Source organism: Teleopsis dalmanni, chromosome 1 (assembly GCF_002237135.1).
Source record: "Teleopsis dalmanni isolate 2A chromosome 1, ASM223713v2, whole genome shotgun sequence".
NCBI classification, from domain to species: domain Eukaryota; kingdom Metazoa; phylum Arthropoda; class Insecta; order Diptera; family Diopsidae; genus Teleopsis; species Teleopsis dalmanni.
In genome coordinates this window covers 108796307-108809501 of record NC_051846.1, presented here as the reverse complement: position 1 = coordinate 108809501, position 13195 = coordinate 108796307, and the positions used below count along the sequence as shown (strand labels likewise).

Below are 13195 nucleotides of genomic sequence, written 5' to 3'. Positions count from 1 at the left end.
TACAAAATTTATTGCAAATGCTTATTAAATAATGAAAAATATATGTGAAAGGTGATAACTTTTCGGTTAAAAGTTTTCTAATAGCGATGATTAATTTTTTTTTAAATAAATAAAACAAAACATTTTAATAATATTATTATTTTCTCTATTCATATATTCATTTGAATTCTCGTATGAAAATATTATCTTATAAAAATGTATTATTGTTGCTGGTAAAGCTACGCTTTCTTTATAGTGACAAAGAAGCGATATTTAAAATTCTCTAAAAAATATCTTATCAAGTCTCGATTTAGCCACCTCGACAATATGCTAAGTATCGACACATCACTACATTATCGACACAACTTAGAATTTGCCTCATTTAGAACGCAATTTATCCTAACTCGCACACGACCCTAATTGCTGGTTGAGTTAGTCGGAATTTCATTATTTTATATAGGGCTTATATTTGTCCGTAATACCAATTTACTTATAATAATTTTATTAAAACAAATTCTAAAACTAATCAACCCGTGTTGAAAAAGTAAAAAAATAAAAATTAGTAAATTTTGAACTTATTATAATAATTTAATTAAAATATATTCAAAAATCTGATCATTTTCAGTTACTTTCATATTAAATTAAACTAGTTTTAATACTTTTTTAACTTGTCTCCCAAACAATTTGCTTGGGAAAGAATTTGTGCAAAATTGGGAAAAAACTCCCATTCGCAAATTATTCAGAATTTCAGAATTCAGAACTCCCATTCCCAAATTATTCAGAATAGCAAAATTGGAAATAGGGAACAGACTCCCATTTCCATGCGATTCAGAATAGGACTGATGTAAAAAATCTGATCATTATAAGATACTTACATATTAAATTAAATATGAAATTTTTTTTAAATTATCTCCCACATAATTTGCTTGGGAGAAATTTTGTGCAAAATAGGGAAAAAAACTCTTATTCCCATTTGATTCATCATAAGAGAATTGGGAATAGAGACCAAAACTCCCATTATCATGTGATTCAGAATAGGGGAACTGTGAAAAGAGAAAAAACTCCCATTCCCATGTGATTCAGAATAAGGGTGACTATCTCAATTGACCATCTGCTCTAACCAAAATTTAGACTTAGTATTCTGCTTATATCTAGTAAGAGTAACTACCAAAAGAAATGGCGATTCATTCACTACGCAGCAAAATGACTTCTAAGTAAAATGGTTCCCGATGTAAATACCATAACCCTCTAGGACAGTTAACCTACTATCAAATCAATATATATAATACACTCTCAATAGTACGAAAATGCTGTGTTTCTCTTAACGAGCTTGCAAAGCGTGTCAGTATCCAACTCATATGGCATCCTGGACACAAGGATATCTACATTGGTAGGCGATTGAGGTGTTACCAACTACACACGGTTATATGTGTAAAACTGATATTGCCAGCTACGACAAATTCATACGAAACTAAGCATATACTTCTTAGTTTTATAGAACAAAAGTTATCTGAAATGAAATTCCAACGTAATAGTGTGATTGCGTTATTAATGGAAGTCTTGTGAACCACAAATGGTTAAAAAAATCGTGTTCCACACTTCATTTAATCCACACAATGGCTTTCGAATTCGTCAGATGCAAATCCAATGGTCCATTTCATCTGGGTCTTTTTGGAGACCAATGTGAGGACTTAAAAATGTGCTAGTATGGTTGAGCTGAAGAAAACAATTTTTCAGAAATGAACCAAAATACTGGAAGATCACATTCTTGAAGCATGCAACTCATTTTTTAACTGTTTGAAAGCCATAGTCAAGGCAAGAGGTGTATTTCTAATAGTTATTGAATAAAACAAAAAATAAGTTGAAGTCACCCGATTGCTAGCTTTGAAAGTACTATGAATGTAATTGTCCGCTTCAGCTTTACAAAAAATTTGATATTTCTAAAAAATTTAAAATAAATTCAATATTTCCAAAATTTAATCTTTCTAATAATAAAAAAGTACTAATTCTAGGTTTGTCCGACATAATTTTTATTATTTTAGTTAAAGTTGCTGGAGCAAAGTATCCTTATTACCTTCAGTTATTTTTGCGCGATCTATTGATACTCTCCTGACTTCCTTGTCATCACTATCTATATTCAAATTTGAAACCATCTTTTTCTTTGTCTCAGGTGATATATTTAAATCCAAAAAAGCAAAATGAACAAGCTTTGAGCTTGAATACCAAATACAATTTTTTGATAATGACTGAGAATAGGAAGAAGATTAAAATCTTGAAAATGAGCTTTGACTGATGACAAAGCATTAAACCATACTTCAACATACACTTTAGTAATAAATATACATATATCGAAAAGAGCATTTTCTTCTTCTGTAGATAATTTGAACTTCCAATGAATAATACAGAAACTCACTTTTGTATATAACTATACAAGTATTGGACTTATTTTCTAGTAAATTTAGTAGACAATTCATTCATTGAACTTACCTAAATTTAATAGGGGGATTTCAGCTTGTATTTGCTTTTATTCAATAACTATTAGAAATACAGAAAAATGAGTATAAAAATTTGTATGAGTGAATTGTTTATTTTTAATAGATCTATAACTTTTAGAAAGACAGTTTTTATGTAAAATTAAATATGTCAGAGATATAAGCAATCAAAGATGAATTTTATGGCAAAAATCGATATTTTTCAATCTTTGAGGCTCTTGGGGCACCATTTCCACTTATCCAATTGAACTAAAATTTTACACAGATTATTTTTTTAGTAAAATGAACCGATCTGGGGGGTGCCGTCAACCGATTTTACAAAAAAAAAATTGCCCATATACCTTAATGGCACCCTAATGTACATACATAGTCTGATTAACAATACATACTTGTAAAAGCATATATAATCATACAAAATTAAAATAAATGAAGAATGTGATTGCTTTTTAAGTTTTATGAATAAAAATTGAAATGTGAAATATGAAAAGTACATCAACATAAAATTGTATCTGTTTTATATATATGTACATATTTATTGTCTTATATCTGATGCGAATTTTATAATTTGACTAATTGACAGATTCTAGTACATGTCACCCATATATTGATCATCAAATAAGTTTTATTTTTATTTTATTTATTTATTCATTTTCCTTATTTTTTATTTTACATTAATTATATCTCTAATAATTTTTTATATCAAGCGTTTAGAAAGCTATAGTGTTATAAAATAGATTCCGCCACTGAAATTTTGTTGCATAAACATTGACAGATTCCAAACAATTCATGCATTTCTAAAAAGAAATGGTTTGTAACACTGATAAGTGTTTTTGTTAGACACCATCCCACTCAAAATACAGATCAATTAACCCATCTACTTTGATTTTATTCCGCTTTTAGCGCTGTGAAACAATTTATTTATTTAAAAAATTGAATTTTTGGTAAAAAATAGAGAAATTTTTAAAAAATGATTATAAAAAAACTGTGCATACGATTTTCACGATTTTGAGCTTTTTGAAAAGCAAATTTCTTCACCTTTATGAAAATATATAGATGATTTTGGTCCTCTTCGAACACAAAAATTTATTGAGATATATAAATGCATACTATAAAAAAATTCTTTATTTTTAATGAAATTTCTATGATATAATTCAAATATTTTGTTGATATTTTACATTTATGCATTATATTGTATATCTTAACATTTCTCATCTTTACTTTTTTAAAAACATGTGTTTAAAAAGAAATAATAATTTTCATGTTTGTTTAAATTTCCTGGGGTGAAGACAAAATCAATCTTTCTGATTTATGTTGCAATTGAAAGTGTGTTTTATTGCATTTAAAGGTTTTCGTGTGCATTTGGATCTTCATTGTAGTTTTTTATAAATTAATCTTTTTATATAAGAAAGTCGCTTTTTCTATTCAAATTTTCATTAATTTATTTATTCGCAATACTTGCGTAAAAAAATAAAAACATCATATTTATACTTGAAACTTAGATGGCGCTGGCATGCCTGCCTTTGTGGCAGCACAAAAAGCGTGCCAAGCGCCAAATGCGGTGAAAACTACAAAAAGTAGTTTTTTGGTAAAAAGTGTGTAGAGTTAATAATAAGAATAATAACAATAAAGAAGAGACAAAAAGAGTCTAGCTAAAGTGTGCACAAGAATAACAACGTGTTTTTATTTAACTGATAGTGTATAGTAAATTAATGTGGTTAGTGCAACCACAACTGGTGACCCCTACTGAAAATAACACTGCAATATTAAACAATAAAAAATAAAACAAAAAATCAAAATGAATAAAAAAAAGCAAGACAACAACAATACACAAACAAAAAATGCTGATGTTTGTGACGAAAAGCATGTAACATCAACGCTGGTGCATTCTATTCAAGATGCAAATTTACCTAAGTTTTGGAAGAATAAGCCTGATCTATGGTTTATACAAGTTGAATCACGATTCAGGTCCAAGGGGATAGAAAAGGATTTGGCTAAATATGACGCTGTGGTTGGTGCTGTGGATTTAGATGTCATCGAATTGGTGACAGACATCCTTCGCGATCCACCAATTGAAAATAAATACGAATATTTAAAACAAAATTTAATAAAACGCCTGACTCTATCCAGCGAAAAGCAGTTGTTGACGCTAATAAATGATCTTCAATTAGGAGACACAAAGCCAACACAATTATTACTAAAAATGAAAGAACTTGCACCTCGTCTTGATGAAGAATATTTAACGTCTATGTGGAAAAATAAATTACCTCAACATGTACGTGAACTATTAACAGTAACTGATAAATGTGATCTGGAAACTTTAGCAAGAGTAGCGGACAACATAATGGAACAAAGTCAACGAGACAACTACGTCATGGCTACCAGCATGAAATCTAAAATGTCTGAAGATTCTACAGATATAACAATTAAGAAGTTTGAACATTTGTTCATGTCTTTCTCCAGTGACATCAGAACTAGACTAGATTCAATTGAAAAACAATTACATCTACGATCTTATTCACGTGAGCGTTCTAGAACTCCAGCAACACAAAAACTTTGTTTTTATCACAAGAAATTTGGCGATAAAGCATACAAATGTGTCACTCCTTGCACATTTTCTTCAAACAAAAATTCGGAAAACTAAAAAAACTGTCAGTCATGGAGACAGTGGGTGACAGGCCGCCGCAAATGTCTCAAAAAGAATTCAGACTACATGTGTACGACAAAACAAGCAGACTAAAATATTTAATTGATTCCGGATCAATAGTATCTGTTTTGCCACTCAAGTGTTGTCCTGGTAACAAATTTTTCAAATCTTTAAATCTAAATTTATTTGCAGCAAATGGTTCGTCTATCTCAACATATGGAAATAAAATCATGCAACTTGATCTAGGTTTACGTCGAACTTTTAAATGGGTGTTTTTAATTGCAGATGTAATTTTACCAATAATTGACGCCGATTTTTTATCCTACCACGGGTTGGTACTAGATCTTAAAAACCAAAGACTATTGGACTCAAAGACAACTGTTTCGTCACATGGTACACTAATTCATGCTGAAATTTTTAGCATTTCTACAGTTTCAGATCAGATAGATTTTAATGGCATCCTTAAAAAATTCTATGAGATAACTCAACCAAATCTAGATCCAAAACTTATAAACAAGCGCACTCTTTCTCATTACATAGTAACAACAGGTCAACCGACTGCTGAAAGACCGCGAAAACTTTCTGGTGAAAAATTAAAAGCAGCTAAAAGCGAGATAAACTTTTTATTGGATCAAGGCATCCTACGGCCATCAAAAAGTCAATGGGCCAGTCCAATTCATTTAGTAAAGAAGAAATCAGGGGGATGGAGAACATGTGGTGATTTTAGAAGGCTAAACGCTCAAACAGTTCCAGATCAATATCCACCACCGCTAATACAAAGTTTATTTGAAAAACTATACAACAAGACAATATTTTCAATTTTGGATTTGGAACGTGCTTATCACCAAATACCAATGAATCATGATGACATAGAAAAAACCGCTATCACAACTCCTTTTGGTTTGTATGAGTATTTATATATGCCTTTCGGTTTGAAGAATGCCACTCAAACTTGTCAACGATTCATAGACTCAATTTTTCGAGACCTAAACTTCGTTTTCTGTTACATAGATGATATCATCATTATGTCCGAATCATCCAATGAACATCAAAAACATTTAAAAATTGTCTTACAAAGATTAAAAGAAAACCAACTCAGGTTGAACGTTGCTAAATGCAAATTAGGTCAAAGTCAAGTAGAATTTTTAGGCTACCACATTAGCAAAGATGGTTACAAACCTCCACAAGAGAGAATAAATGCTATCATTAATTATTCAAAGCCTACCAATGTATCAGAACTTCGCCGATTTATGGGAATGATTAATTACTATCGCTGTTGCATTGCTAAGTTCGCAGAAAAACAAGCTCCTCTAACTGAATATTTAAAAAATTCGGTTAAGAACGACAAAACGATTATTAATTGGACATCCAAAGCAGAAAAAGCATTTGAAGAATGCAAAAGCAGTATAGCTAACGCAACGTTAGCTGTTTTCATCTCACCAGATGCTTCTTTATCATTAACATCAGACGCCTCAAATATTGCAATTGGTGCATCTTTAGAACAAATGGAAGATAATAAATGGAAACCAATAGGTTTTTTTTCGAGAAAAATGTCGATAGCTGAACAAAATTATAGCACTTACGATAGAGAACTGTTAGCGATCTATTCTGCAATCAAACATTTTCAGCATATTCTGGAAGGTCGAGTATTTGTCATCAAAACAGATCATAAACCATTGGTTTTTGCCTTCAAACAAAAATCTGAGAAAGCTTCACCTAGACAACTACGGCATTTAGACTTCATTTCTCAATTTTCAACAGAAATCATTCACATTAATGGGAACGATAACGTTGTAGCAGATGCATTATCAAGAATATCTTCTATTGGCATGCCAACATTGCTAAGCGCAACAAAAATAAGCCAAGAACAAGAAAACGATGAAGAACTGACGAGAATCCTAAAACAAGAAACTTCACTAAAGTTACAAAAGGTACTTATAGAAAATGATATTAATATTTATTGCGACACATCTACTGGTTTGGTGCGACCATATATTCCGAAGTCTCTTCGACGGGAAGCTTTTAATGTCATACATGGTCTTGCGCATCCAAGCGGTAGAACAACTAGTAAGCTATTAAAAGAAAAATTTGCATGGCCGAACATTCGTTCTGACGCAATTCGTTGGTGCAGAGAGTGTATTCCATGTCAGCGTGCTAAAATTCAGAGGCACAACAAATTAACTCCAAGAAAAATAAATGTACCAGATAACAGGTTCAATCACATACATTTAGACTTAATTCATCTCCCCGAAGTAAAGGGATATAAATATTGCTTAACGATCATAGATCGATTCTCAAGGTTTCCGATGGCTATTCCTCTTAAAGACATCGCTGCGACCACAGTCGTTGATGCGTTTTTTAATAACTGGATTTGCATGTTTGGAACACCTCTATCTATCACTACAGATCAAGGCTCTCAATTCGAAAGTGCCTTATTCAACGCTTTATTAAACACTGTCAGTGCAAAAAGAATCAGAAGCACACCATACCATCCTGCATCAAACGGCATGGTTGAAAGGTGGCACAGAACTTTAAAAACAGCTTTAATGTGTCATCCGAATATTCCGTGGACAGATATTTTACCATCGGTATTATTGGGTCTACGCACTGTGTTCAAAGAAGATTTAAAAGCATCTCCAGCAGAAATGCTTTTCGGCACACCGCTCAGAATTCCAGGTGAATTTTTTATAAATCAAGATTTAGCCGCAGATCCAGAAAAATTTATTGAAAAATATCGGCAATATATAAGGACAATCCGTCCAACTCCAACAGCTCACCACGCAAAAAATAAATTATTTCTTTTAAAAAATATTTACGATTGCTCCCACGTTTTTCTACGAGTGGACGAAGTAAAGCCACCATTAACTCCACCATACTCAGGTCCTCACTTAGTTAAAAAAAGAATTGATGACAGAAACTTCGTTATTCTGGTTGACGGGCAAGAAAAAACAATATCGGTCGATAGACTTAAACCAGCCTTTATAGCAAAAACAGATAGTCTGAATGATCAACCAGTGACCGAAGAAGACATTCTTCAACCATACAAACAAGGTGGCATGGATAAACCCCCAAATACATACTCGAAGAAGAAGGTACTTTTTTCAAGCCATGGAAAAATATCTCCTGCGGGGGGGAGTGATTGTGGCAGCACAAAAAGCGTGCCAAGCGCCAAATGCGGTGAAAACTACAAAAAGTAGTTTTTTGGTAAAAAGTGTGTAGAGTTAATAATAAGAATAATAACAATAAAGAAGAGACAAAAAGAGTCTAGCTAAAGTGTGCACAAGAATAACAACGTGTTTTTATTTAACTGATAGTGTATAGTAAATTAATGTGGTTAGTGCAACCACACCTTGAGTTTGCTCCGCATTTGGCGCTGTGAGGGTGGAGGATTTTTTCAAATAATTGGATTTTTGGTAAAAAATTGACAATTTTTAAAAAATAATAGAGAAAAAACCGTGCATACGATTTTTATGAATTAGGTTTTTTGGAAAGGAAATTTTATTGTCTTTAAGGAAAAATTAATTCTGTTTCGGTCTCGTTTTTGCACACGAAGATATAATGATTACAGTAAAGTAAGTTATAAAAAATGCTATTTTTTAGCAATTTTTTATGATAAAATTAAAATATCTAATTGAGGTTTTAAAATTGTGTTTTGTGATGTATTTTTGAACATTTTGCATTTTTAGTTTTTTGATTCGGATGATATTTAAGCAGTTTCGATATCGAACTTTAATGCGATTTTGCACAATATCTGCGCATACGATTTTTTGATTTTTGCTTTATTGGAAAGCTTGTTTTATTGCCTTTCAGGTGAGTATCCGTGCATATCGGTCCCGCTTGTGGTTGTTTTTTAATCATTTTTGAGGTAAAAAAGTCAGTTTTTTCAAAAAATTTTATTTTTTTATTTTTTGAATATCTCAGCTACTACGCAACATACAGATATGGGGTATATACCAAATGAAAGATAATTGAATTTTCTATCTTAATCATATTTCATACAATTAATTTTGACACATTAATAAACTTAGAAAAATTTCGTGTTCCGATTCCGGCTTGGTCCCCTCAGCGTCGTTGCTATCTAGGCTCAGGTGATAGTAAGTGGCATCTTATCAAAAATGAATGCAATGTAAAGAAAGAAACATTTATGGAGATTTCAGGCTTCCTCCTTAAAGAAAATAGCTACTTCATATTCAAGAACAAAATTTACAATCAAACAAAAGGGATATCGAAGAACCCATTGTCTCCGATATCACCTGTTGTAGCAGATATTGTGATGGAGAATATCTTAGACAAAATGATGGACGAATTAGCTAAAAAACCTAGACTACTTACCAAATACGTAGAAGATATATTTGCTATTATAAAAATTGATAACATAGAGAGTACATTACATACACTTAATAATTTACATAGACAATAAAATTAAAATTAATTGGTATCAAGAACCCACGAATACTAGACGATATATTAATTACAACTCGCAACACCCTTATCAAATAATTCGGAACACAGCTCTAAATTTGATCAGACGTGTAATGAATATCAGCGTTCAAGAAAAAACAAACTCAGGACGAGAATCGCTGGTCACAGACACGTCATAAAGAGCAGAACAACTCCTCTTGACCAAATGACAGCATTAGCAGCCTCTAGCATGAACCATACTCCAAATTTTGAAGAAGTACAGATCATTAACAAAGAGCCTAATTATAGACGTAGGTTAATGCTTGAAATATTACATATCATTGCAGTTCCGGACAATCAGAGACTAAACTACAAAAAAGGCACAGAGGGTCTTGCACAAATTTACAGGTCTTTAATTAACCATAAAAAAATTTTAATATATATTTATAATTTAAAAAAATTTTTAATTTATCCTCCATTGTTACTCATTTAAAAAATATTTTCGTTTTTTTGATTTAAATTTTATTGTTTTTTTCAAATTAATGTTTTGCTTTTGTTTAAATAAATTTAAATGTTAAAAATGTCAAACACTGAAAGAAACAACAATGTTTGTCATTTTTGGTTTTTTGTTTTGAATATATGTTTATATGTTTATTTACATATATTTAAATATGTAATTTCTTTATATACACTGAAGATGGTCTTCAGACGAAGATGGTCGGACGAAGTAGACCGAAATATTTGTAATTAAAACAAGTTTTGTGTAAAAATTAAATAAATTAAAAAGTGTAATTTTTAATATATTTTAAAACACTTTTTTATAAACTTATATGTTGAATATCGGTCGTAATACCAATTTACTTATAATAATTTTATTAAAACAAATTCTAAAACTAATCAACCCGTGTTGAAAAAGTAAAAAAATAAAAATTAGTAAATTTTGAACTTATTATAATAATTTAATTAAAATATATTCAAAAATCTGATCATTTTCAGTTACTTTCATATTAAATTAAACTAGTTTTAATACTTTTTTAACTTGTCTCCCAAACAATTTGCTTGGGAAAGAATTTGTGCAAAATTGGGAAAAAACTCCCATTCGCAAATTATTCAGAATTTCAGAATTCAGAACTCCCATTCCCAAATTATTCAGAATAGCAAAATTGGAAATAGGGAACAGACTCCCATTTCCATGCGATTCAGAATAGGACTGATGTAAAAAATCTGATCATTATAAGATACTTACATATTAAATTAAATATGAAATTTTTTTTAAATTATCTCCCACATAATTTGCTTGGGAGAAATTTTGTGCAAAATAGGGAAAAAAACTCTTATTCCCATTTGATTCATCATAAGAGAATTGGGAATAGAGACCAAAACTCCCATTATCATGTGATTCAGAATAGGGGAACTGTGAAAAGAGAAAAAACTCCCATTCCCATGTGATTCAGAATAAGGGTGACTATCTCAATTGACCATCTGCTCTAACCAAAATTTAGACTTAGTATTCTGCTTATATCTAGTAAGAGTAACTACCAAAAGAAATGGCGATTCATTCACTACGCAGCAAAATGACTTCTAAGTAAAATGGTTCCCGATGTAAATACCATAACCCTCTAGGACAGTTAACCTACTATCAAATCAATATATATAATACACTCTCAATAGTACGAAAATGCTGTGTTTCTCTTAACGAGCTTGCAAAGCGTGTCAGTATCCAACTCATATGGCATCCTGGACACAAGGATATCTACATTGGTAGGCGATTGAGGTGTTACCAACTACACACGGTTATATGTGTAAAACTGATATTGCCAGCTACGACAAATTCATACGAAACTAAGCATATACTTCTTAGTTTTATAGAACAAAAGTTATCTGAAATGAAATTCCAACGTAATAGTGTGATTGCGTTATTAATGGAAGTCTTGTGAACCACAAATGGTTAAAAAAATCGTGTTCCACACTTCATTTAATCCACACAATGGCTTTCGAATTCGTCAGATGCAAATCCAATGGTCCATTTCATCTGGGTCTTTTTGGAGACCAATGTGAGGACTTAAAAATGTGCTAGTATGGTTGAGCTGAAGAAAACAATTTTTCAGAAATGAACCAAAATACTGGAAGATCACATTCTTGAAGCATGCAACTCATTTTTTAACTGTTTGAAAGCCATAGTCAAGGCAAGAGGTGGCTACATTGAGCTAGAGTGATTGGATTCTGAAATTTCCACAAATTTTTGGTATTTGAATCAATAAAAAATAATTTTATACAAAAAAGATATGATCGCTTGAATAGGTAATACTTCAATCACATAACCCTGTGCAGTAACTACACCTGTACAATAACTAGGCGCCCTTCTGATATTCATTTCTCTTTTCAGCTTTCAGATATTGGCATACCACGTGCAACCGGTAAGCTGGCAATTAAACAAAAACATCTTAGTATTACAGAATAAATATAGATAAATGAAAAAATCATGTCAGATCTTACAATTTACTTGGTCCAAAGTGCACAACAAACGTACTATTCAGCTGTTTTAATAAAGCGAGATATTCTAAGCAATCATAGTCCATACTGACGGATAAGAAGCAACAAAACTTGATATATCGTATAATAACTTTTGTCGAAATTATAGTTCTGAAGAAGACAAGAAATTCGAGTCTTTTCTGAACACACAAATTTATAGACTTATAATGGAATTTGCAAAATTTGTTAGGTATATTTGTGCATTTAACAATAAGTGTAATTTGTGTAAGTCTGGTGCTTTGAATGCTTTACATATGATTATAATAAAATTGATTACAAATTTTGAATATTTTATAAGTAATATTTTATTTTATTGAATACATTAAAATGCATACTTTAGTTTCGTTTTAAATAAAGATAAATATAAGTTATTTTAAATATAGCATATTTATCGTGCATAAAGCATAAAAACTTGAAATTATCATTGTTATATGTATGATCGCATAAATATTATAGCCTTATTTTTTTTTTAAAGTAAAAAAAGATCTTCGCTTTGGTTCATCCTTTTGTGAAATAGCTGGCAATGTTTGCGACCTGCTTTCTGCAACAGTTCCAGTTTCACTTTGAGCCTTTACAGAATTTACCCATAAAACCATTTCATTATCATCATGAGCTTGTAATAAAAATTCAGCTCCATTGGACAATCTAAAATTTGCAAATGTGAAGTATATTAATAACAAATATATTAAAAGCATACTTGATTCTCAAAACATGTTTTTTCTTAGTATAATCATTAGCAATCTCAACTTGTGCTCCTTGTAATTCGTAGCTTGGCTCACCACGGAAAGTCAGTTCAGGATTACTTTTGAAACTTTTTATATCCTTATAGAAACAGATACGACCAGCTCGGGCAACAATATACAACTATATCAATTAAATTTTATACAAAATTTATGTTCATTTCAGTAATATTACATACCAGTACGCATTAAAATAATATCTTACCTTATCCCATGATCTGTTTGAAGCTTTTTTTGTTGTTGATTCCCATTCATGCTTTCTTATAAGATACCCCTCCTGTCCTTCTCCTACTAAAGATGTTGAGTATTCTATATTCATTAGAAATGTACAAAAAAAATTGGTTTTTAAAAACACACTCAAATTAAAATATATTATTAATATTTTAAACAAGTATTGGTACTGTGAA

The 13195-nt window shown here is 30.9% G+C and overlaps 1 protein-coding gene across 1 annotated transcript; it reads right to left on the bottom strand.

The window, feature by feature from the left end:
• Window positions 1-12337: 12337 nt before the first annotated feature.
• On the bottom strand, window positions 12338-13132 carry LOC119673069 (spectrin beta chain-like). Its single transcript, XM_038084285.1, has 3 exons — window positions 12994-13132; window positions 12746-12912; window positions 12338-12693 (listed from the first exon to the last, which is right to left on the bottom strand). Exons 1-3 carry the CDS (start codon window positions 13105-13107, stop codon window positions 12507-12509), a joined length of 468 nt encoding a protein of 155 aa, XP_037940213.1. The 5' UTR covers window positions 13108-13132; the 3' UTR covers window positions 12338-12506.
• Window positions 13133-13195: the final 63 nt, after the last annotated feature.